The following is a 26,550-nucleotide window of genomic DNA, read 5'->3' as shown; positions in this document are numbered from 1 at the left end:
TCCTCTTACCATTAATTTGCTACAAGGCAATCGCTACTAGGGTTGAGTGATGTCGACCAATTTGGCATCGTACGATGTCTGATGTGGAACATCGTGATGGACTATGGCATCGACGTCGTAGGTAGCGGTGAATTAATTATTTATGAATAATTAATAAATTCATAACAAATTAATTATTTGTAGCCTATCGTTTCAACGACCTGACCCGCATGGTCTTTGTTTTACCCATAAGCAAATCATAAATAAATCGAGATAAGTTACACACAAATTACCACCTGTCAATCACTTTTTCTGTGAGACTCTGGCATGAATAGGCAGAGTGATCTGTGTCGTTATAATTTGCATCAACAAACTTGGTTGGTAAAAAATATGCACAACTAACAGGAACCAGCCAACAGTATCTGAGGTTTTAGCTAAAATTACTAAGTACAAGTGTGAAAGTGAAAGATTGAAGCAGTGTACTGATGCTGTGACATCTTACCTGCTAGATTCAAAAGACAGAAGAGTCGTTAGATAGAAACAAGATGAATTAAATATCACGTTTAACAACTATAGTGAGACACAATCCAGCGGTACATCCTTGATGACCTGTTCGACGTGCACTGCTCTCTGGGGTTCCCCTTCGGATGGGGAACTCCAATGCTATGTGGAAACTTCCACTATGGGGATTTCGTCAGAATCCAATCATCTGAAAGAGTATAAAAACGGGCCAATGAAATGCCAATGAGTTGGCAGCGTCAGCGTGCACAGCTGGCGTCAATGACAATCAGTCATGCTATAAAGACGCAGCCAGTGCCATGCTCGACATCCTTTCGCTTTCAGAGCCTTTCACGAAGCTTCTGAGAGAGTCTTTGAGGGTATCTCCAACCTGTGTCTACAGAGAGAGATCGAGAAGCAGCTTCTCCCGGTCCAGAGCGCGTATACGCAGTGGCAGATGGTCGAGCTGGGTATTTCTCCCTTGCCTGGCGTCCTTTGGGTCCGGTCCTCCAAGAGCGGTTTGTATATAGGAAAAAAGCTTTCCTAAAAGAGCAACACGGTCGTGCAGCGCGTCTTTTTCAAGACGTCACTCCGACCGTGCGTTTCTGGATGCAGTGGTTTCCTATCCCCGGATGATGGGCACGAGCACAGCGTTTCATGTCTGGGGGTCCAGCATGTTAATGCGGTGCTCGCGGGCAGTGCATGCCATCACTGATGTCATGTCTGTTGCGCAGTTAAGATCGCAGCTCACTCTTGCAAAAGAGCCACCCACCCCAGTTGTCCCCCGCACTGCGGTTGGCACTCGGGCAGATCTGAGGGTTTCAGTGAGAGTAAATCCGCCGCCCCCGGGCCGTGGACCTCTCGCTCCTCCATGCGCTCCATCCAAGCTTCAGGTGAAGAGAAGCGCTCCGTCCTTGGATGGTCGCTCTCTCACCTGATGACACCGGGGGTCAGATGTCCATCGCTGCATCGGAGGATGGGCTGTCATTGTCTGATGAGGATGCAAGCCCGCTCGCTCCCTCCCTCCGGGGTGGAGAGCGCGGCGTTAGCATCTAAAAAGCAGACGTGATGGCCGTGCTTTCTCGGGCTGCTTCGGCCGTGGGTCTGGTGATGGTTTATCCCCCAGCCCCGCGGCCGGACCGACTAGATGGGTGTATGTGGAGGATATAAGGAGGCAAGACCTTCAAAGCCTCCCGTCCCCTTCTTCCCGGAAGTGCACAGTAAACTCACGCTGTCCTGAGGGCACTTTTTTCTGCCCGATCTGCGTGCGCTTCCATCCTCACCATCCTTGGAGGTTGGGCTGTCAAGGTCTGACGAGGATTCGAACCCGCTCGCTCCCTCCGGGACTTTGAGCGCGGCGTCAAATCCAGAAGCAGACTTTGCGGCTGTGCTTCCCCAGGCTGCTTCGGCCGTGGCTCTGGAGATGGTTTATCCCCCAGCTCCGCGGCCGGACCGATTAGAGGGGTGTGATGTGGAGGATGAAGGCGAGACCTTCTAAGCCTCCCCATCCCCTTCTTCCTGGACGGGCACAGTAGGCTCACGCAGTGTGCTGCGTGCGCCTTCCCCCTCACCATGCACGCTATGGCCACCTACCAGCGCTACCAAGCGCAGGCGCTGGCCCGGCTGCGCGAGGATGGTTCTGACCCAGGACTGAGCATGCGCTCCGCACCGCAACCGACTATGCTCTTACAAAAAAAAAACAAAAAAAAAAAAAAAGTCGGCTGTGTGTGCCCTGGGAAGGACGATGATCACATCCGTGATCCAGGAATGCCACCTCAGGCTAAACCTGGTGATGTGCGTGACGTTGACAAAGTTCGCTTTCTTAACTCACCCATATCCCAGGCTGGCCTGTTCGGCGACACTGGCGGTGAATTCGCCCAGGAATTCACGCCGGTGATAGAGCAGTCGGAGGCGATGGGCGAGGTCTCTATCGGCGGGATTGTATGACCGCTCCCCCCCGCCGAGCTATCCACATCCACTGCTTTTTCGCCGAGGACGCCCGCCCGCAGCTTTGCTTCACCGCCCCCGCCTGCGCCTCCGGCCAAGCGGCTGCGCCGAGCATCGCGCCGGCAACCAGCGTCCCCCGCCCAGGGCGCCGCTAAGTTCGGTAAAACGGACCGCGAAGCGTCCCTGAGGCGGGCCATCTGGGGAGGAGGGAATTTGCTCTTTCCCCGCTGGAGGGCGGGGCACGTTATTTAAAGGCGTAAAAAAAAAAAAAAAAAAACCCCATCAAAATCCTCAGTGAAAGAGCACTTTTCCCCTCCTCCGGATGTGACAGCCCGAACACTGCCAGTCTGGGACGCTATGCCTTCCAGCTCGCAGGATCGGTGCATTTCGCCAATGGCTCATGGAGCACGAGAGAACGGTCTCCTTTCTCTCCACTCCCAACCCCTCTCCTGGAGTTTGAGTGCGAGACGAGAACATCTCCTCTCCTGCTCTCCTGTGGGACCCCAGCGCTCCCCGGATGAGCCCACTCACTCCACGCTGCCCCGCCGCTGGCACGTCAGCGATCGTGCAGGTGGGACCATTTGCGGGGGCTCTGCCTGCCTGGTTAGCGCGGGCCAGCCCATCGCAATGGCTCATCCATACGACCAGACTCGGCTATGCGATTCAGTTCGCTAAACGGCCTCCCAGGTTCACGGGCGACCAGGGTCAGTCCTGCGTCCGCCCCTGTCTTGCGAGAGGAGATTGCTGTCCTCCTGGTGAAGGATGCAATCGAGCCGGCCCTCCAGCCGAGATGGAGCGCGGGTTTTACAGCCCGCACTTCATCGTGCCCCAAAAAAAAAAAAAAAAAAAAGCGGTGGGCTATGGCTAATCCTATATCTGCACATTTTGAACCGCTGCCTTCACAGGCTGCGCTTCGGAATGCTTACGCAGATGCGCATCACGCGATGCGTTCGTCCTCAGGATTGGTTTGCAGCAATAGATCTGAAGGACGCGTATTTTCATATCTCCACACTTCCACGCCACCGGCAGTTTCTGCGGTTTGCGTTTGAAGGTCGAGCGTGGCAATACAAGGTCCTCCCCTTCGGGCTCTCTCTGTCTCCGCGAGTTTTCACCAAGCTTGCGGGGGGTGCCCTCGCGCCCCTTCGGCTCGCCGGCATCCGCACGCTCAATTATTTCGATGACTGGCTGATTTTTAGCCCACTCTCGGGAGCAATTGATTATGCACAGAGACAAGGTGCTCCGGCACCTCCGCCCGTTGGGGTTTCAGGTCAACCGAGAAAAGAGCAAGCTCGCCCCCGTGCAGAGCATCTCCTTTCTCGGGTTGGAGCTGGACTCGATCACTATGGAGGCGCGCCTCTCACGAGAGCGCGCCGAGGTAATGCTGAACTGTCTGAGAGAGTTCGACAGGAAAAAAAAGTGGTCCCCCTGAAATTATTTCAGAGGATCCTGGGGCATATGGCATCCGTAGCCGCGGCCACGCCGCTCGGATTGCTCCATATGAGACCACTACAGCATTGGCTTCACGATCGGGTCCCCAGACGCGCATGGCACGCGGGCCCACACCGAGTGACTGTCACTGCGCTGTGTCACCGCACCCTCACCCCCTGGAAAGGACTCCTCCTTCCTACAGGCCAGAGTGCCCCTAGGTCAGGCGTCCAGGCAGGCTGTCGTTTCGGCAGATGCCTCCAGTATGGGGTGGGGGGGCCGTGTGTAGCGGGCATGCTGCTGCGGACCTGTGGAGGGGAACCCAGCTGCATTGGCATATCAACTGCCTAGAGCTGTTGGCAGTGTTTCTCGCTCTGCGCCGCTTTTTACCGGTGCTGAGGGGGCAACACGTGCTGGTCAGGACGGACAGCATGGCCGCGGTAGCGTATTCCATCCGGATGGGGGGTATACGCTCCCGCTGCATGTCTCAGCTCGCTCGCCGTCTGCTCCTCTGGAGTCATACGCGGCTGAAGTCGCTGCTTGCTATTCACACCCCGGATGGGCTCAACCGTGCGGCCAACAGGCTCTCACGGCAGCTCCTTCCCCGGGAGAATGGCGACTCCACCCCGAGTCATGCGTAAGTATGCACTCCCCCCAGTGAGCCTACTCGCGCAGTTTCTGTGCAAGGTCAGGGAGGACGAGGGGCAGGTCTTGCTAGTTGCGCCCCTGGCCCAACCGGACCTGGATATCAGAACTCTCCCTCCTCGCGACGCCCCCCCTGGCGAGTCCCTTTGAGAGAGGACCTACTCTCTCAGGGACAGGGCACCATCTGGCACCCTCGCTTAGTTCTGTGGAACCTCCACGTGGGGTCCATAAGACGCGACGAGGAAGACTTAGGTAACCTACCGGTGGCGGTGGTTAATACCATCACTCAGGCTAGTGCACCCTCTACGAGGCATGCCTACGCCCTGGAGTGGAGTCTATTCACTGAGTGGTGCGCTTCTCGCCGAGAAGACCCCCGATCTTGCCAGATCAGTGTTGTGCTTTCTTTCTTTCAGGACAGATGGAGCGAAGGCTGTCGCGCTCCACACTGAGGGTTTACGTGGCCACCATCTCCGCTCATCATGGTGCGTGGATGGCGGCACCGTGGGGAGGCATAACCTCATCATCCAGCTCCTCAGAGGTGCTAGGCGGATGTTTCCAGCCCGCCCCCCTCTCATACCCTCTTGAGATCTCGCGGTAGTGCTACGAGCCTACGTGGGGATCCCTTCGAACCACTCGACTCAGTATCCTTGAGATTTCTGTCCTTGAAGACAGCTCTGCTGGTCGTGTTGGCATCGGTTAAGAGGGTTAGGTACCTGGAGCCATTTTCGGTCAGTGACTCGTGCCTAGAATTCGGGCCGGCCTACTCTCACGTTGTCCTGAGACCCCGGCCCGGCTATGTGCCCAAGGTTCCTACCACGCCGTTTAAGAATCAGGTAGTGAGCCTGCAAGCGCTGCCCGCGGAGGAGGCAGACCCAGCCCTTTCATTGTTGTGTCCTGTTCGCGCTTTGCGAATATATGTGGACCACACTCAGAGCCTTAGATCCTCTGACCAGCTCTTTGTCCATTACAGTGGTCGGCAGATGGGAAGTGCCGTATCTAAACAGAGGTTGGCCCACGGGATAGTGGATGCCATCTCCCTCGCCTTTGGGCCAGGGTGAGCCGTGTCCCCCGGGGGTGAGAGCGCACTCCACTACGGAGCATCGCATCCTCCTGGGCGTTAGCACGCGGCGCCTCTCTGACAGACATTTGTAGAGCTACGGGTTGGGTGACACCCAATACATTTGCAAGGTTACAATCTGCGAGTGGAGCCGGTTTCCTCAAGGGTATTAGGCAACCCTTGGTGATTGAGGAAACGATTCGGTTGAGGTGTCGAAACACGCTTGCTGCGCCACTCTCCCTAACCCGGAGATACGTGCGCTTTTTCAGCTTTGTCAGTTTAGTTCCCCATTTCTTTGGCGAACCCTGCAGAGTTCCTCCGAGGCCCCCAGCACCTGACTCAGCGGAGGAGTCAGGTGTTGGCCCGTTACGTTGTCAGCATGCCCGCTGGTCAGCCCGCGTTCTGGGTATAGGTGCCTGCTATGTGTGATCCCCGCTGGCGATCCCATACATTCACTCAGCCACGGTATAGTCCCCCCTTCTAGGGCAGGCTCGTGTCTTCCCTCCCCGCTAACCATCCTTATGCAAGGACTCCCCATCTCTGGGCTAGTCCATAGGTTGTCACCAGGTCTCCCCTCTGGGTAACAGGTGAGCTCCGCAGCGTCCTCCCTATCGGGACTGAACGCTTTCCCAACGTACTGTCGTATCAAAACCTATTTTACTGGGTTATTGCGACTCCCCGAAAAACATAACTGTTCTGAACAGGTAAGTGAGGGCCAGGGGACACGTTGGAAGACTGTGTCTCGGGGCGTTGTAGGTGCGCTCGCTCTACTGCGTGGCACACCCTTCGCCAGGGACGCAGTAAGGTTCTTTCGTTGTGGCGTTTTCCATAGATTTCCCCATAGTGGAAGTTTCCACATAGCATTGGAGTTCCCCATCCGAAGGGGAACGCTACGGTTACTAAAGTAACCCTTCGTTCCCCGAGGGGGGGAACGGAAATGCTATGTTCCTTCGCCACAACGATTGTCCCTTAGCTGTTGAGCGTGAAAGTCTCTTCAGCTAGAAAAGGATGTCGAGCATGGCACTGGCTGCGTCTTTATAGCATGACTGATTGTCATTGACGCCAGCTGTGCACGCTGACGCTGCCAACTCATTGGCATTTCATTGGCCCGTTTTTATACTCTTTCAGATGATTGGATTCTGACGAAATCCCCATAGTGGAAGTTTCCACATAGCATTTCCGTTCCCCCCCTCGGGGAACGAAGGGTTACTTTAGTAACCGTAGCGTTTTGTGCTCAAAGCACAGACTGACTGCCTTGAGCTCAGACGTGCGCATATGCTCCAGCACATGCATGTGTGTGGTCAAATGACATGCGTTTTCAGGGGTATAGTGTGGATGGAGAGCTGTTCAGAAATGCTAGATGAAACATCACTGTGGACGTGGATCGTTTTCGTTCTAAAATGGCATTTTAAAATTAAGACGTATTAGTGTAACCGGGCCTAAGTGTGTATTTTTCGCAAGCGGGTTGATGCTGCGACGGGGAGGGGTGGAGGATTGCGATGCCAGCTCAGCATCGTGATGTCTATGGGCCATCGGCGATGGACGATGGCAACGTCTATCGACCCAACCCTAACCCCTACTCAATATTAAGTTTCAGTTGGACGTACATCAACACACTGAAATAAAAGTCTCAGCAACTTCCGGTTCATGTGGACTGTAAAACTCACCTGAATTCCTTCGATTCGCTCTGTGACGACATAAGCATGGTGCATCGCAATCAATGGCACATTAACACCTGCCATCTCACCCAGTTTAGTGGCCCAGACCCCTGAAAAACCACAGACACAAATGTAAACAACTGGATAATGCTGTATAATATGGTGTAATAATATAATAAAAGGGAATGCTGATTAAATTTGATTGACATCAATTTTAAATAAGACAATTAAAAGACCACTTGGAAAAAAATATGTACTCTGTTTTCATATCAACAGTTCATTTTAAGTGATTTCAGTATCTTGGAGAAGCTCATTTCCCTATATTATGGTTCATAAAAACGTAACCTGACAAACATTTTCACAGATGTATAATAATATAAGGGTTCGTAATTCTGTTGTCAACTAAACAAAATCCTTTCAAAATAAAAGCTCTATTGTTTGTAACATTTGAAAGCAAAGAAAACAATGTTTACAGGTAAGTTTCAATTTTTTAGACAACACAATAGCAATGTTTAACTTCAGAACAATTAAGACATCAATATTTGCTGGAATACCCATGATTTTTCACCACAACACATGAAAACATTCGTTATTGTGACTAAAATGTTCTAAACGATATGAATGTTTTTATTAGAAATTTCAAAAGAAATGTTATCAGACCTTTATACACTAAAATAAATATTAACACTTTACTCAAACGTATACCAAATAAATAAAAACACCAGACCATTTTTAAGTTGTTTCTAAATTTATGTACATGCATACAGTGCTCAGCATATAAAAGTTCACCCCTCACAAATCTTTTAAAGTCATATTTTTAATAGGAAGCTATACAATATTATATTTATGCATATACATTGGATTAGTGAGTACTGAAGCCAAATCTGGGGCTTCATTCATTCATTCATTCATTTTCTTTTCAGCTTAGTCCCTTTATTAATCAGGGGTCCCCACATTGAAATGAACCACCAACTTATCCAGCATATGTTTTACACAGCGGATGCCCTTCCAACTGCAACCCATCACTGGGAAACACCTATACACGCTCAATCACACACATACACTACGGCAAATTTAGCTTACCCAATTCACCTGTACCGCATGTCTTTGGACTTGTGGGGGAAACCGGAGCACCCAGAGAAAACCCACGCAAACACAGGGAGAACATGCAAACTTCACACAGAAATGCCAACTGACCCAGCCAAGGCTCGAACAAGCGACCTTCTTGCTATGAGGCGATCGTGCTACCCACTGCGCCACCCAAATCTGGAGATTATCTAACAAAATAACTTAGGATAAAGTTCCAAAAACTAGCACACCCAAATTGACATGTTATAGAAAAATATTAAATACAAATAAAAAAAAAAAAAAGAGGAAAAACCAAGAGAAGATTTTAAAAAATGTTGTAGGTTTTAATTTTTTTGCAATATTTAGCTTGAATGTAGCTGTATTATCTTTTGATTTGATTATTATCTAAATGTTTGGTGACTAAGATATTATTTTAATAAATATATCTGTTTAATAAATCAGTTTTGTTTAAATGCACCAAATTGCATTGCCTATATTCACTGAGAAATGGATAAAAATACTCATTTTGAAAATAGGGTGTACTCCATTATACTGAACACTGTATATGTATAAAATGCTAGCATTTTAAGAAACATTTCAGCATGGCTTCATGGCTTTCAAGCGATAGTTTACCCAAAAATGAAAATGTACTCACTATTTACTCTATCTGAAGTGATTCCAAACCTTTATGACTTTTTTTTCTGTTTAACACAAATGATCACATCCTGAAAAATGTTACAAACTGGTAACCACTGACAAAAAAAAGTCAATGGTTACCCGTTTTCAACATTTTTCAAAATAACTCCTTTTGTGTAAACAGAAAAAAGTCAAACAGGTTTGTGACAAGTGAGTGGCGAGGAAGATGGAAATAATGGTCACACTTTATTTTGATGGTCCGTTTGTTGAGTTTGTTACATTGCATCTACATGCCAACTAATTCTCATTAGATTATAAGTAGACTGTTAGGTTGGGGTTAGGGTTAGTGTAAGTTGACATGTACTTGCAAAGTTACTTATAGTCAGTTAAATGTCTGTTGAAGGAGCAGTATCAACAGATATTAAGCAGACCGTCTACTAATACATCAAAATAAGGTGTTACCCAAATGATTTTCAGTTTTCTCTTTAATGTGTTGTAAATTCAAGGATTTTAGCTGCTTATTAATGTCAGCTGTGAACACATTTTTAAGCTTCTACAGATGATGTGGTTAAATATGATTCATGATCACACACTGCCCTCTGCTGGGGAGATCACCTCATCCTGACCTGCACAATTGACCACACATGGTGTTCGGATGGTGCCATGAGGAGTTTCCACCGCTTTCACTCTCTTAACACCCAAATCATCAACCTTCACCTGGATACCCGTTACTGGACAGTTCTCAATCACCTGTAATCAATAATAATAATAATAATATCCATGTATCAATATACAATTCTTACACTCAAATGTGAATTAGACCACTAACTTAAAATACAGTAAATCACTTTCCTCCAATAGTTATATGTAATAAGTAATTTAAAAGCAATAAAAGCAAGACACTGCAGGTGAATTATTTCACCAATGTTCTAAAATATTAAATATGCACTAATTTGCATATTTTTCTTGGATAAAACTCACATTTGATTACATTCATTCATTTTCTTTTCAGCTTAGTCCCTTTATTAATCAGGGGTCTCCACAGCGGAATGAACCACCAACTTATCCAGCACATGTTTTACGCAGTGGATGCCCTTCCAGCCGCAACCCATCACTGGGAAACATTTGATGACATCCTTACTTAACTTAAAAAAAATATTCCCTACAATAACAAACAGTTAAAACTATGTGTGCACGTTTTGACTGTGTACTTGTCTATCTGTGCCTACAGATAGTTCCCTCTATCTGTTCCCTCTGCCGGCGTTTTTACCACCGCCAGCAGCTTTTGACAGATTTTCAGCTTTGCCTTTTCACAATCCTATATAGGACGATACTGTATGTGTCGCTTATGTGATGTGATGTGTTCAATTAAAATATAATTTTGCTTGTTTGTTTTAGTTTTCTTAGTAATAAACATGCTTTTACACTATACTGTATGTTTTAGAAAAAATACATTAAAGGGTGAGAAGTATAGCCCTAGGCTGCAAAAATTAGGCAAATATAAGAATTAAGTTGTTTAGCCTTTTTGAGTGCCCTATTAAATTGCGTTGGGGGGAAAAGAATGTTTCGATTTCTTTGACCATCATGGTGATGTTATTACCTCAAATCATAAACGTGTGCACACTGCAAGATATGAAAACCGTGGCACAGCACAGACTACAAATTTAGGCTAAACCTCTGCTTTATTTATTTATTTATGTCTACTTAATTTTATGTATGTTTGTACTTTCATTTTAGTTGTCTTTTATTTCTTTGATTCTACTTTCTTTAATTCTAATTCTACATTGCACTTAACAAGTTTACAATGATAATAAAGCTTGTTAAGAAGTTTTTAATGATTAATGAAGGAATTATAATGCTTTGTTTCATTGTTTATCTTCATTTACAAGTAGCAGAGTATTTACAGCTACTGTATTTGTCCGTTTGCATCCCGTCCCTTTGTGTCCCCTGGCGGCATAGTTGCAAACTGCGGTCATACCTAAAAACACGTTCTCACAGCGTATTCACATAGGGCTTCAGCGTCAATGCTTGACGGAGGCGTGTTTGAAGTTGGGGCTGACGTGATCGTCATAGCAGCGTCAGATAATGAAATTAGTCCGCAATCGGCTACTGTCTGAGCTGGGGTATTTGCATGAAGCGATCTGACTGGCTGACACTTCCATTGGTGCTTGAAAAGATGAGAATTTGCCAACTTCTGCAGCGAGCAACGCTACTGAAGCGGTGCCGACAAATCCACATTGCAGTTTGGTAACGCCTGACATCACCCATTCAAAGTGAATGGGAAGCGTTGACCCTGGGGTGTTACTCCTTTAGAGCGGCGGTGGTACAAGACACGGTGGTAATGCTCATTTTAAAGTGTCACCCACTGTACATGTGTGTATTGTGTGCTTTTCTTTACATATTTATTGTCTTTCTTGTATTTATAGTCTTTTACATATTTTTCGTCAACATTGCTAATAGTATATTGTTTTGTTTTTGGAGTTTATCGTTGTATTTTGTACTGTCTGGAGCCAGCACCTAAGCTTTTCACTCATCATAGTACACGTGCTGATGATGATGTGACAATAAAAGTGATTTGACTCATGAATTTCAGATTCATAAGACTCAAAAAGGTATTTGTGGAGAGGATTTTGAGAATGTCTTTTTTCACTCTATAATTTAGAGAAAAATATGTAACTTTCAAACATTTTTGTAGTAAAAAATGTGTTTATTAACAAGCAAACTATATATGATTATATCCTTGTGTAAAAACTTTCAGAATATAAATATGAATGAAACTTGGCATATGTAAATTAAGCTCAAGTGGAGATTTATAGCTTAATGCAGGAGAAAAAACAACTAATTTTGATAAAACAGCCTTTAAATATATGTATTGTAACTGAAGTCTACAAACACAAAGGCTGCATGTACACTGCAGATCTTGATGGTCAATTCCAATTTTGTGACTGTATCTGATTTTTTGACAACCCACTTACATCATCTTTTAAGTAGCACGTCTTTGGTCTTGCCCTTCTTTAAATAATTATTGGACATTGGTTTTTAAATCTATCAGCAAGGCCCTAGGGGAGACATTTTTGCCCTGTTCCTCGATAGGTATATTTGAAACTCAGAGTGACACGACGACCATAAATTTATCATTTACTCAGAAGGGCATTATTGCTTATACATCTTTATTAGCCCGCAGAAGAATCTTATTATGCTGGAAAACCTCCACACCCCCGTCTGTGACAGCCTGGCTTGAAGATGTGATGTATTTTCTAAAACTAGAAAAGATTAAATAAACACTAAGGGGTTCGGTGGACAGCTTCTATACCAGGGATGGGCAAACTCGATCCTGGAGGGCCGGTGTCCCTGCATAGTTTTGCTCCAACACTAATCAAACACACCTGCTTGTAGCTTTCTAGTGATCCTAGACACTAATTAGGGTGTTCAGGTGTGTTTGATTAGTGTTGGAGCAAAACTCTGCAGGGACATCGGCCCTCGAGGAGCAAGTTTGCCCATTCTATACCAACAGGGAACCTATTTTATCATATTTTAAAAATCTAAAAGAATTACCCTGCGATTAAATAATCTGTATCTCTTGATTTATTTATTTATTTTCCCCTCTTATTTGTAATTTAGTTTTTTTTCCCATCAACACTGTTATGTCACGACATGCATGACTCCAGACTGTTTAATTATTGCATTTGACTAATTATTGTGTTAAGCTGCCCTTGGATGTTCAGTTCTTGGGGTGGGACTTGGGTTAAAACAAAAAAACTAGAAAGAAGGAAACTGTAATGTTTATTGTTGTATTGTATGAAAACATTATTTTCCTTCAATATAAAAAAATGACACGCATCCAATGTCTGCATTACACTGCACACAGCAAAAACCTGGGAAAAAAAAAGAGTGGGTGCTGACTGACAGCTGTGATAATAAAAGAGCGCCTTTTTCTCCATTCCTGTATTTATCAAGTTGTTTTACTATAGTTTATGACAGAAAAAGTTATCGCCTTTTTCTCCATTCCTGTATTTAATAAGTTGCTTTACTATAGTTTATGACAGAAAAGTTATCATTTAGCCATTGGGTCACTTGAACCATGCAGTGTAAAATGCAGCCAAGTTGGCAAAGTATGACAAAAGTAACACTTAAAGGGATAGTTCAACCAAAAAATTAAAAGTATGTAATAATTGACACTCCTTTGATTCTTCCAAACCTATTTGACTTTCTTCTGTTGAACACATAGGAAGATATACTGAAGAATGTTGGAAAATGGTAGCCACTGACTTAGAAATAAAACTATATATTATGGAAGTGAATGATTACAGCTTTCCAAAATTCTTCAAAATATCTTCGTTTGTGTTCAACAGAACAAAAAAAATGTTTTGAAAAAGTCAAGGGTGAGCAAATGATGACAAAATTACATTTTTTCTGTATGAACTCTCTCTTTAGAAGTGTATTCTGGATGTTCTCTTTACATTAGTCTCAAAAAATAAGAAAAGCCTAAACTGACGTGCATAAAATAAAGTGATTTAGCAGCAGTGTGGAGACTGAAGGCTATAGAGACGTACAGTGGCGCCGCGAGCAGTGGCTGCTCTGGAGAGGGTGGTGCAGGTGCCCGCTGGGTCCATGGTGCCATCTTTAGGAACATAGAGTGTCCCGTAAAGATCTTTGACATTCATCAGAGGATACAGGTCTTTGGTCTCAGCTGGCGACAGGACGTGTGACTCAATGCCATACACTTTACCCAGCTGAAAAGCAAAATAACTCATCAGAATATATTTAATCGGCCATAACTCATTCATTATTAATGTACAAGTCTTTGAAATTCTTGATTCTGATTGGTCAGTTGATGTATTTACTATGCCCTTTGCATCCCTGTGGACGTGTTAATCTTTTTCCATTTATTTTTAGTGATCATTTTGTTAAGGCAAACAGCATTTATTTTGGCCATTGTGTTAGCCACAAAGCATAATATAACATAATTGGCAAAGTGTATTCCATTGAATTATGGGTGTGAATGAATCTATGAACAACTTATACAGAAATATGTTGAGAAAAACAAAATCAAAAGAAATAATCAATATTTGTTTATTTTAAAACACTGATTTTCTAGATAACGCAATTGCCAAATGACTACATTACCACTTAACAATGTTATAAGACTCAAACATAATACATGCCGAACTGAACCAGTTTCTGCAAATGATGCATCACTTCATCTTTAAAAAGAAATCATAAAATGTATTCTGGCAGTGCTCAAGAATTAACAGTTTTTGGGAAACAGTGCACTTTGCCATCAATGATATTTTTGATCTTATTCCTAGACCATTCAAAGTACTTTATCTAGGAGAGACTCCTATTAAACTTGAAAAGGAGGATAGATACAGATTTGAGATATTTTTGGCAACAAGTAAAAAAGCTATAACCCGGAAATGGTATAAAGAAAACCCACTAAAGATGAATGGTTCAAAAAAATCAAGGAACTGGAAAAAAATGACACATGCACTTCGGTTAAATTAGAGATCTTTGAAAAGAAATGGAGTAAATGGCTGGCGTTCTCCACAACGACAATATAATTATCTAAAATTGAACATTTACAGAATTCTAGAGGTTATGTATCATTGTTAGAATATGTTTGACAAACTTTTATTATATTTTATACTTTTTTATTTATTTATTAATTTTCTTGATGAGGTTAATTTAATATTTTCATATATGCATGTATGTAGATACACATGTGTGGAATGGATGCATTTGTGTATATACGTATGTACTTTATGTATATTCATTCATATTCTTTTCGGCTTAGTCCCTTTATTAATCTATCATGCATATGTTTTTACGCAGCTAATGCCCCTCCAGCTGCAACCCATCACTGGGAAACATCCATACACTCTTATTCACACACATACACTACAGACAATTAAGCTTACCCAATTCACCTATACCACATGTCTTTGGACTTGTGGGGGAAACCGGAGCACCCGGACGAAACCCACACGAACATGGGGAGAACATGCAAACTCCACACAGAAATGCCAACTGACCCAGCCGAGGCTCGAACCAGCGACCTTCTTGCTGTGAGGCGATTGTGCTACTCACTGCGCCACCATGTATATATGTTTTTTTTTTTTTTTTATCTGGTTATACGTTATATACAAACGCTGCCCTGTAAATTCTTTTATAGCAATTTTAAAACCTTTTATTGGACTGCCTAAAAAATGCCTTTTACAAGTCTAAAAACTTAAGGCTGACACATTTCTATATTTCCAATATGCTTTTCAGTTTGAGCAACTCGAAGGTTAATGAAAATCCTGTGTATATATCTTTGAAGTATGTGTGTTTTTAGGACTTACCGACATGAGTCGCTTGTACTCGTCCAATCGCTGCTTGTTGGATGCAATGAACAGGCCTCCATTTTGGATCCAGCCCGTCTCGAGGCCCGTCTCCTCCTCCAGCTCTGAGCTGACAACGTTGCGAGTGTGAGCCAAAAGCTCCACCTCAGTATCACTCGGCCTTAACTGCCACAAAAGTCCTGCGATGAAGTAAAAAGATATCAATCAAAAAAAAAAAAGAAAACAAAAGTTCAACAGACTATCTGGAGTTCATTTGTATTTGACAGACAGCAACGCCCATGGATTTGGCTTTTATGCAAACAGTTCTGTGAGCTTATTCATGAAGTAAACACTGTAAAACTTGACAATTAAATCTGATTTAATACTAGATTCAATTTTCCCCCACACATTCTCCTCTACAAAGGCAAAAGACCCTAACTTACTAGAGCACAGGTCTCAAACTCAATTCTGGGAGGGCTGCAGCTCTGCACAATTTTGCTCCAACCCTAATCAAACACAGCTGATACAACTAATCAAGGTGTTCAAGACTACTATAGACTATTAAGCAGGGGGCTATTCCATAAACCAAGCTCAGAAAAAAAGCCAGACTTATTTTGGCAAGTCAGGTTTATTAATGGTAAATTTGGTTTCATGATTCAAATTTACGATAGTTCAAACTTCGTTACTCTGGCAATTTAAGCTGGGCAACTACCCTGGTCAGGGGCAGGTTAACTCCCAGGCTAAGTCTTAAGTTCAAGCTTAATCAAAGTAATCTTAACATTCGCCTGTTGTAATTTGATGCAAATGTCATTCCATGCAAATGTCAACCTTGCCATGAAAAAAAAAAATTCACCAAAATAGCTAAACCGTTTCTACATTTTTGTGTAGGCTTGTATTTTACAGTATTTTAAAAATATTTAAAAATGTCTCTGTCAATTTTTTATTTTAACAATTATATTTGATTTACCAAAGTCACACAAATGGCAATTTCATATCAGTCACATCCATAACGAAAAAGTGTCACATCCATAACAAAGCTTTTCCCTCAAAAATGCTAAACTGTCAAAATAAAATAAAATCAGTCATTTTTGTTCTATAGAGAGCCCAATCTTATCCATTTGATTAGCATTATTTCTTTTGGGTTGTGCAGTTTAATTCACAGAATTTCTACAAAGTATGTTGTATACTGTAAACTCGCAGACTCGCAGACTTTTTTGGTCACATCCATAACGCATGTTTATTTTCCTCATTTAAGGTATAAACATGATTACAGATTGAATTTTTTTGATCCCTTAACTCTGTGGTTAGTTGTTTTGGAAAATATAAACAAATGTTTCAATATATTATTAACGTATACTTTCTCTGTGAATTTATGTTTTGAATTTTTACAGCAAATGTCACGTCCATAATGCTGGAATCAGCCATATACACACCAAACAAGTTTAAGAATAGAATGATAATACATAAGTTATTGCAAATACAAACTACAAAATTTCAACTAAATTTTATAAAAAAATTTTGTTTGTGTTGATTTTTTTTCCAGTTTATTAAAATGTTATTTAATATTTTCCCCCAGCATATTCATTTGAGTGTACTAATTTTTAGACTGTGATCATTAGTTTATTTTTTGCTAGATTAGTTCCACATTTTGCTCAAATGTAATAAAGAAAATAATATTAAGAAGGCACTGACTGATGTAAAGCAGTAGGCTACGTTTCTTAAAGAATGACTTGCATCATTACTTACATCACACAAGCATCAAATCCCGAGTGGAATAATCAAGAGATGAATCCGGCCCGAGCAGTAGCCTTACTTTAATTTAAAGATATGTTCACACGGGCCGTAAAAAACACAACTGTCAAAGGCAAAGCAGTAATTTGCAGCGTTTTTCTAGAGAAATTTAAAAATCCCGCCGATTGTGCATGCACGGCTCTTTGTAGCCATTATTTTAAACTTAATGTGCTTATGCTAAGCACAATTTGAATGTTACAGTGAGCCTGCAATGCATTAAAACTTTTCCGTGCAAGCAACAATTGGCAGTAAGTGTGTATTCTCTCTCGCGCGCACGCTCAAGCACAATTTCAATGTACTTTTAAAAATAATTAATTTAAAGTTAATAGGCCTAAATAATGGCCTATATTTTAAAACCTGCAATTTCCTGTCAGCTTTCTCTCATGCTTTGTTGCAAGCACTGTAGTTTTTGATTATGTTTAAATTACTATATGTTTGAACTCAAAAAACGAACGCAACTCACTCGCTGTGAACATAGCTGTCTCTCATTTCAGAGCTCTTTCTTTCACCGTAGCTGCCATGGTAGCATACAACATAATCGATGCATCTATGCTCGACCTTCATGGTTTTACGACAGTAACATGCACAAGCAGTTATCTAGATTATTTAAACTGAACTCAGATTAGTTCGATCAAATGATCTTCAACTAGCTGTTATGTAACCAATTTAAGCGTGGACGTTTAGTTCTGCTCACTGAAGTCAGGTTTTCGACTTTAAACCCTGCTTTTTTAAACCACTTTTATGAAACAGCCCCCAGGTGTGAGTTGGAGGTGGTTGGAGCTAAACTGTGCAGAGCTGCGGCACTCCAGGAATTTAGTTTGAGACCATTGCGCTAAAGCATAGGTCTCAAACTCAATTCCTGGAGGGCCACAGCTCTGCACAGTTTTGCTGCAACCCTGATCAAACACAGCTGATCCATCTAATGAAGGTGTTCTTGACTCTTTTGAACACCTCGATTATCTGCATCAGCTGTATTTGATGAAGTTGGAGCAAAACTGTGCAGAGCTGCAGCCCTCCAGGAATTGAGTTTGAGACCACTGCGCTAGAGAGTGTAGAACTGAGGAAAAAGTACTTAAAACATTTTTTGTTGTCCAGCCAAATGAATCATAGGAAGGACCTGGAAATTTGGCAATTAGAAAAACAATGAAACCCACTCAAGACAGGTTACTTATCCATGTGATAAAAGAGCTCTCGAATATCTCAAAACTATCAATAACTAATTTTCAGCCAAAAACTAATTTTCAGCAAAAAACTTTTTGCACGGCAGCATTTTTTTGCATGGCATATTAGGAAAAAAAAATGACTTCTGTTTAAGTTCAGCAGGAAAAAGTATACCCAACAAGGCTGTATCTGAAATAATCTAAAATACTCTTAAAAAGTGCACAGTTAAAAGCAGCTATTTGTAGGGGTGTCTGTAAACATAGTGGATGTTGTTTACAAGAGAGCAAGAAATCTTTTAGGGTTTCACAGTACGGTAATTTAACGTTAAAACAGAAGAATAAACAGAAAAGAAATCAAAATACTTTCATTACTTGGAAATACTTAATTTTTTTTTTACTAATCGACAGATCGGTAAGTGTTTAATAAATATCAAGATCTTATCCATCTGAGGAATTCATCACCCACTAAAGCTAAAAAAAAGCAGAAAAATTCACTACTTTAGGTGGACTTTATTATTAGACTAATATAGGAAACGGTGGATGAGGGTGTATGAGGCGATTTCAGATTCTGCCCAAGTGCCTAATCATGAAGTAAACATAGCACAATACCAGCTGTGTGCCAGGTGGTGCCAGCAGTCAGTCTGTCCCTCTCCAGGAGAACCACATTGGTCATGCCTAATTTACACAGGTGGTAGAGGGTTTGGCAACCCAGGCTTCCTCCTCCAATCACCACAGCATCTGCAGACTTGGGAAGGGGTTTGGTAGGCCCGCTGAGGCCATCCTCATGTTTGAGGGTCTTCTCATACGGGACGCTCTTCTCTGTGGTGTGTGTAGACTGAGAGCTATAGCAGCGGGTGGTAGCACGGCAGAGGGGCGAGAGGGGCTGCCGGCACACCATCGCCCTCCATGCTGCTGTTCCCAAGAAGGCCATGGCCCCTGCAACATCACATAAACAAATAGTCTTAATGAATAGTGTTCATTAACTGTTAAGGATTCTGTCAGGGTTCTGACTTGAGACCACTTTTATTTCCTACTTTAACTTCAGAAGCTACTTTTTTTTTAAACAGAAGAGTTACTAATAAAAGATCATTGCTATGCTTTACTTATATTTGTGCATATATATAGACTATCGAAAAAATATATAGCTTAAAGGGGATAATAATTTTGTCCTTAAAATGGTGTTTAAAAAATTTTAAACTGCTCTTATTCTAGCCAAAATAAAACAAATAAGACTTTCTCCAGAAGAAAAAACATTATCAGACATTCTGTGAAAATGCCCTTGCTCTGTTTAACATCGTATGGGAAATATTTAAAAAAGAAAGATTCAAAGGGGGGCAAATAATTCTGACTTTAACTGTATATGTATTATATTTCCCAAATAATGTTCAACAGAGCAAGGAAATTTTCACAGTATATCTGATAGTTTTTCTTCAGAAGAAAGTCTTATTTGTTTTATTCCGGCTAGAATAAAAGCAGTTTAATTTTTTAAAAAACATTTTAAGGTATTTCCGATAGTCTACAGAACAAACCATCTTGATACAATGACTTGCCTAATTACTCTAACCTGCCTAGTTAGCCTAATTAACCTAGTTAAGCCTTTAAATGTCACTTTAAGCTGTATAGAAGTGTCTTGATAAATATCTAGTCAAATATTATTTACTGTCATCATGGCAAAGATAAAATAAATCAGTTATTAGAAATGAGTTATTAAAACTATTATGTTTAGAAATGTGTTGAAAAAAATCTCTCTGTTAAACAGACATTGGGAAAAAAAAACAGGGGGCTAATAATTCTTCAACTGTATGTTTGTAAATGTAATCTTTTTAAAGCTAATACACCACATGATAATAGATTCACTAATATACAATTGCAATTTTATTTTGTTGTAACTTACTAAACTGGGGCAACACGGTGGCTCAGAGGTTAGCACTGTCACCCAACAGTCCAAAGACATGTGCTATAAGTGAATTGAATAAACTAAATTGGCCATAGTGTATGTGCATGGATGAGTGTGTGTGGATGAGTGTGTATGGATGTGTCCTAGTGATGGGTTGCAGCTGGAAGGGCATCCGCTGTGTAAAACATATGCTGACTAAATTGGCGGTTCATTCCGTAGTGGCGATCTTTGAAGAATAAAGGGACTAAGACGAAAGAAAATGAATAAATGAACTTACTAAACTAACCTTTTACTTTGAAAATGATTAAATTATTTAAACAATCTGCAATGGTCTATATGCACAGCTAGTGTTTTTCAGCCAATGACGAACTTCCGGTGAGAGTTTAATGTGACTATTTTTCATTTCATATGGTTCCTTTTACAGCAGCGGTGTTGTAATTCTAAAACATTCACTTAAATAGATGTAAAGCGTAAAAAGAGACGAAAGATCGTTTGAACGCAGGCGAGTTCAGAATTTCCATTGAGAATACTGAGGTAAAATTAATTTCCATATTTTAAAGACATAGCACAGTAAAATATAATTTAATGGAGCGTTTCTTGTTTGCTCTGATACCCACTTTATATCATATCTCATCCAGGCAGAGAAGATCTCTGTTTTTTTTTTTTAAATCAGACCTTAAACGCGGCGATTTTGTATGGGATGACAATCAACCGGAAGCCCTAGGGCTGGCTGACTGAAATTAAAAGTCTGTGTGCATATACCCCATTTAAAGTACTTACAATTTAAATCCTTAAAATGATTGAATTTTAAATTAATCTTAAATAAACAGTATCTAAAATACAAAAATAAAAATAAAAAAAACTGAAAAGTAGTGTAAATAAGCTGACAAACTAGATTTCATTGAAATGTGTGTGATTGAATCTATGACCAATTTATTCAGAAATACATTTTAAGCAATAAGTAATAAGATACATTTGTTAAATTTGTATTTGGTAATTTGGTGAAAATTTTTACCCTTCTAAAGCTAATATTCGCCATTCATTGATACACTGTAAAACCCAACAGTCAACTTAAATGGAGTAAGTTCACAGTACTCATATAGATTAGTTTTATACCTCAAATGGTTTGTAGCAATTGGTTTCCTCAAACGGTTTGAGTTGCCTTAACTTGTTGAGTTTTACAGTACTCAGTTTGTTTGAGTTCTTCATTTATTGGGTTTCAGTGTGCTCAAATTGCTTCGTTTACTCAAATGGTTTAAGTTCACAGTACTCATTAGGATTAGTTTTTGAACTTAAATGGTTTGAGTTACCTTAACTTTTTGGGTTTTATAGTGTATACAGTTGTAATTTTACTTTGTTGTTTAGAATATATGAAACTTTTATTATTAAAAAAAACTAGCCTGATTTTAACAAGTTCATTCATTCATATTTAAATATATGGTCTCTGTATCTTTTTTATTATTAATACTGTGTTATTTATCATTTCCACAAGTACACTGTAAAATCCAACAGTCAACTTTATCGAATGAAATGAGTGTAGCTAACTCAAAATGTACTGAAAATTAATTCTACTCATTTGAAAAGAGTTTTGAACTCAGCGTTGAAGGTAATGAGTAAATTAAATACAGCATTACTTCACCTTAAATGGAGTACAGTACTTGTATAGATTAGTTTTATAACTCAAATGTTTTGTAGCCATCGGTTTCCTCAACTGGTTTGAGTTACCTTAACTTATTGGGTTTTACAGTACTCAGTTGGTTTGAGTTCTCTTCATGTGCTCAAATTGCTTCATTTCCTCAAATAAATTAAGTTCACAGTACTCATTAGAATTAGTTTTCGAACTTAAATGGTTTGTTGCAATTGGTTTCCTCAAATGGTTTGAGTTGCCTTAACTTTTTGGGTTTTATAGTGTAGTTGCTCACCAGACAAACATCATGTGAGACAGCTTATCTTAATCTAATCAGTTTTAGGTCAAATATGGCAAATGAAAAGTCTGTTAAACAGAAAACCTTTTTCAAAGGTTTTACAAATACACTGCTCACCATAGAAATAGTAATATTTTATTAAAATTTTTCTTTTTAACATATTTAAAAACAATGCATTTGTATTTTAAACATTGTTACAACGTATAAAAATATTGATTGCATGCACGTTTAATGATATGCACGTTTTATACGCACTGAATTAAACAGCAAAACTGATCACTTCGAATTGATCAACATGACCAACTTGTTTTTGCAGGTGAAAAAACTAATATTTTTGTACTACTATGCGTAAGCATAGCAATTCACAACTTATGCAACTCAATACTCAAACATGGTTAAAGTGCATCAAACAAATAACATGTCAGTGAAAAACAACCGTGCAAACAAGTTTTGTAAAACTGAAGTAATGCACTGGAAAAAAGCATACACGCGACCATAAAACTAGCAGCGTGTGAAGCAGGTCAGTAGTTCTGTGGTAAACTGTTACTCGCATGATGAACTTACTTGAAGAGCGAAAGTCCTGTTTTTTAACTGCTTCCTCGAGAGTGTGAAACTGTTGTTACGTTCATAAACAGAGCAGCTGGTGCTCAAATATGGCTGTTTGCTGACTGAGCATGTGGACGAACACAGCTGTGGTGAACTTCAGAACTGCAGATGCGGCGGGAAGGAGCAAAACAAACCAAGCAGAGGGCTGCGACGTGTCTATAGGGAAAAACAAATGGCTTGATTAAAAAAAAAAGATTTCTTTAGACTTCACCGCGAATTAGTGGGGGTTTATGTATAGTCAGGTTTCTATGTTAATACATGTTGCAAACTGTAGATTCACTGTAGATTCTACGACGTTCAAATTTGCAAAACATTACACCGATATATCGATTCGACAGGTTATCAATAACAGCAAGCGAATATCGGATTGTTTGTCAGGAAAGTAAATCTTACGATACAACAACACTTAAAAGAAATAATTTTATCTCAAAATGTTTCATGTGTTTAATAATTTTAATGATGTTCATTAATAACAAATGATTATGGCATTCCCACATGAAAAAAAAATACTTTATATCGTTTTAAACCAGTAAAGTGTATTAGTGTGTAATGTCATTATTAACAACATTTGAAGAATGCTACGACATACTGTATAGATTTAACCATCATAAGCTGAAAAACTATTAAATATGCTAGCCTATACTTCACATTTTTACAACAGTAAATTGCGGTGTATTGTATATAGTTGTAGAAAGCTTAATACAGTATTGGGTTATTTATATTATCAAACTACTTGTTGTTTAACCACAGAACTATAGAATTACCACAACATAATAATTCAAGTACTGTAGTATAGATCAAAACCTTTTAATATAAAGTACTATAGTATTTTCTTTTTTAGGTGAGTTAATTCACATTTAAGATTAAAAATTATATTTAAAAAAGTGTGAAATGTTTAAAGTGGGTTATAACTGTCCTTACTGTATGTTTTCAAAAGGACTCTGTAAATAAATGTCTTAGTAGGCTTCTCGCTAGGTTATGAGATTCTCAGAGTTCCAACAATGCATGCATTGCTTACCTGTCAGATGAATAAGTCCACTTGGGAAAGGGAAAAAAACACAAGAAATGGTTTTTCTGTTGCAGACTTGGTGCTGCTGTTTAGTGCACACGGCAGCTTAAATGCTGTATTGCCTGCAGCTCAGATCTTTTGACTGGAAACTGCCAAATACACATGATAACCCCAGAGTAAACTCTCCACCCACCAACAGATTTGTAGGTCTAACCTAAAGGTTGAATGAATTGTATTGTGAGTGTATATATATATATATATTTATTTTTATTTTTTCATTCTATTTTAAATATTTCGCAAATGATGTTTAACAAAGCAAGGAAATTTTCACAGTATGTCTAATAATATTTGTTCTTCTGGAGAAAGTCTTATTTGTTTAATTTTGGCTAGAATAAAAGCAGTTTTTAATTTTTCGATAGTCTACAGAAAAAACATTGTTATACAATAACTTGCCTAATTACTCTAACCTGCCTAATTAACCTACTTAAGCCTTTAAATGTGACGTTAAGCTGTATAGAAGTGTCTTAAAAAAATGTCTAGTAAAATATTATTTACTGTCATCATGTCAAAGATAAAGTAAATCAGTTATTAGAAACAAGTTATTAAAACTATTATGTTTAGAAATGTGTTGAGAAAATCTTCTCTCCATTAAACAGAAATTGGTGTAAAAGAAACGGGGGCTAATAATTCTGAAATTCTGACTTTAACAGTATATATATATATATATATATATATATATATATATATATATATATATATATATATATATATATATATATATATATATATATATATATATATACACACACGCACGCACGCACACACACACACACACACACACACACACACACACACACACGCACACACACACACACACAGTTAAAGTATATATATACATATATATTTATGTGTTTTATATAGATTCTAAATATTTTCATAGATATAAATTAAATATAAATTAAATAATTATATATGATTATGTTATATATGTTTATGTTAGAACTTGCATTCTTATATAGATTACACATTATCTCTATAGATTATTAATAATTTCGAAATGAACAAATGTGCTCAGTGACATATGGAAACTCAGCTGTTAGTTTTTCTTTGGAGCAAATTACAATTAGAGCAGTAAGACTGAACTCAGGCATCTGTTACATACAAATTCAGATACACTTAGCACATGCATGATGACATGGATGTGTTTCAAATAAGTGCATGGCCCCTGCAACATCACAAGACCATGTTTTTTGTTACATTTTTCCCCTTTTTTTTTTTACAAATTTGTTTCTGTCATTGACAGAAATGCTGCCTTAATATTTTAAATTGAATCAAGTCTTGCAAACTATTCAACATCAGATTAAATCTTGTATAACCGAGAAGCTGAAAAAATTATTAACATTTTTTAAATAAGCTGAAGCTGTAAAATCATTTCACTTACTTATCATTTTACTTACTTTTTAGCATATTAATTGTACACCAATACTGTGTGTTCTACAAAAAATACTGTTTTAATCTTTCTATTTCTATTTAACAATTTTTTTGTTTATTTGTTGTTGTTTTTTTTTTTTTTTTTTTTTGCAGTTTATTTGTATTATTTATTACCTTAACTATGAATTTCTATAAAAATGGTTCTTTATTTTTTGGTGCAGTAAATGTTGGGCCTTAGATCTGATTTCATTTACTTTGTTCAAACAGAAACAACAGCAGTCTTTTAGCATAAACTTTGCCCATTATTGGCTGACCTATTTCTACATATGCAAAAAAAAGAAAGCATCCATGAGTGCTTGAAGATTCGCCCGAACACATGCACACTAGTCACTGACCTTACAAAACCTTCCTTATCCGAGACAACCAATCAGAGGTGGATTCAACAGCTCCACCCCCAGACAGCAAATATGACAACACACTGGATAAAGCAATGAAAGAAGCCTATCTGTGACAACTCCCACATTGAGCTCCATTCATTCTCATCCGGAAGATCTGGTTTGAACAGTTTAAATAAGATACTACTCTCAGGCAGATCAAAATCAGCTGATTAGGTATTTAAGCTGCTGTTTCTGTTTAATCACAGCCATTGATTGAGTGTCATTTGATAACAGAGTCTAGAGGCAATGTTGTGTCCCAAGATACAGGGTTCAGCGGGGTTATGAAAGGAAACCTCTTTCCCTTTACAGAGGCCAAATACCTTCACGCCAATGCCGTGGTCACATGACTACTAAAATTTAAAATTTGTATTTTTTATTTGGTTTTTATGTTGTGACATATGAAATACTTATCTTGGGTCCAAGCCTCTGAAAACAACCTTTATGACCACTGTTTAATCAAATCCTACTTTAAAGTGAATCTTTTATGAAATCAATGCTGGATTTGCTGCATTAGAGGCACAAATATTTTAATGATTTATGAAAAATTAAGCATGATCTGAACATTACCATTATGATTTTCAACTGTATCACAGCACACCACGAGTCTATGTTAGTACTTTTTAAATGTATTTGCTTTTAGCATATGAGCATTTGCAGATGTCAGTGGATTTGCATTTATGGTATTAAGAATTATCAAAGAAAACAATAACTTAATAATACTGTAACGTTTTGACTCAATAAGTATCCTGCAGTTTTTACTGAACATTTGCTCCGTATTGACTCCATACTATATGTAAAGAAACTGCTGCCAAATGTTAATTCTTATGTTAGCAAGGTCAGTCAGACTCTTGACCATTTCAAACGTTTGTAGATGTTTTAGTTAGTATTTGAATATAAATAAAAACTAGTAAAAATAAAATGAAATGGCGTCTTTATTATTTTTTTCTCACCTTCCTTGAGCTCATTACATGCTTTTTACAAGCATTATTTGGTCATACACGTATTATAAAGATTTACAATAACTTTGCCTCAACATCTGTCCAACATATATTTATTTAATT

The 26,550-nt window shown here is 39.8% G+C and overlaps 1 protein-coding gene across 1 annotated transcript in view; it reads right to left on the bottom strand.

Annotated features, from left to right (window-relative positions):
* sardh (sarcosine dehydrogenase) overlaps positions 1–23,734 on the bottom strand; it is a 150,518-nt gene extending 126,784 nt beyond the window's left edge. The window contains exons 1-7 of the mRNA XM_056466759.1: positions 23,631–23,734; positions 22,571–22,768; positions 18,794–19,120; positions 15,255–15,433; positions 13,467–13,646; positions 9,540–9,663; positions 7,219–7,319 (exon numbers count right to left, since the gene is read on the bottom strand). Of these exons, the coding sequence (XP_056322734.1) occupies positions 7,219–7,319; positions 9,540–9,663; positions 13,467–13,646; positions 15,255–15,433; positions 18,794–19,115 (906 nt within the window). The 5' untranslated portion in view covers positions 19,116–19,120; positions 22,571–22,768; positions 23,631–23,734. The remainder of the gene's footprint in view (positions 1–7,218; positions 7,320–9,539; positions 9,664–13,466; positions 13,647–15,254; positions 15,434–18,793; positions 19,121–22,570; positions 22,769–23,630) is intronic.
* Between the last annotated feature and the right edge of the window lie 2,816 nt (positions 23,735–26,550).

The sequence above is a fragment of the Danio aesculapii genome, chromosome 10 (genome assembly GCF_903798145.1).
Source record: "Danio aesculapii chromosome 10, fDanAes4.1, whole genome shotgun sequence".
Classification (NCBI taxonomy): Eukaryota; Metazoa; Chordata; class Actinopteri; order Cypriniformes; family Danionidae; genus Danio; species Danio aesculapii.
The sequence above is the reverse complement of the archived record's forward strand: the minus strand, read 5'-3'. Positions and strand labels throughout refer to the sequence as shown.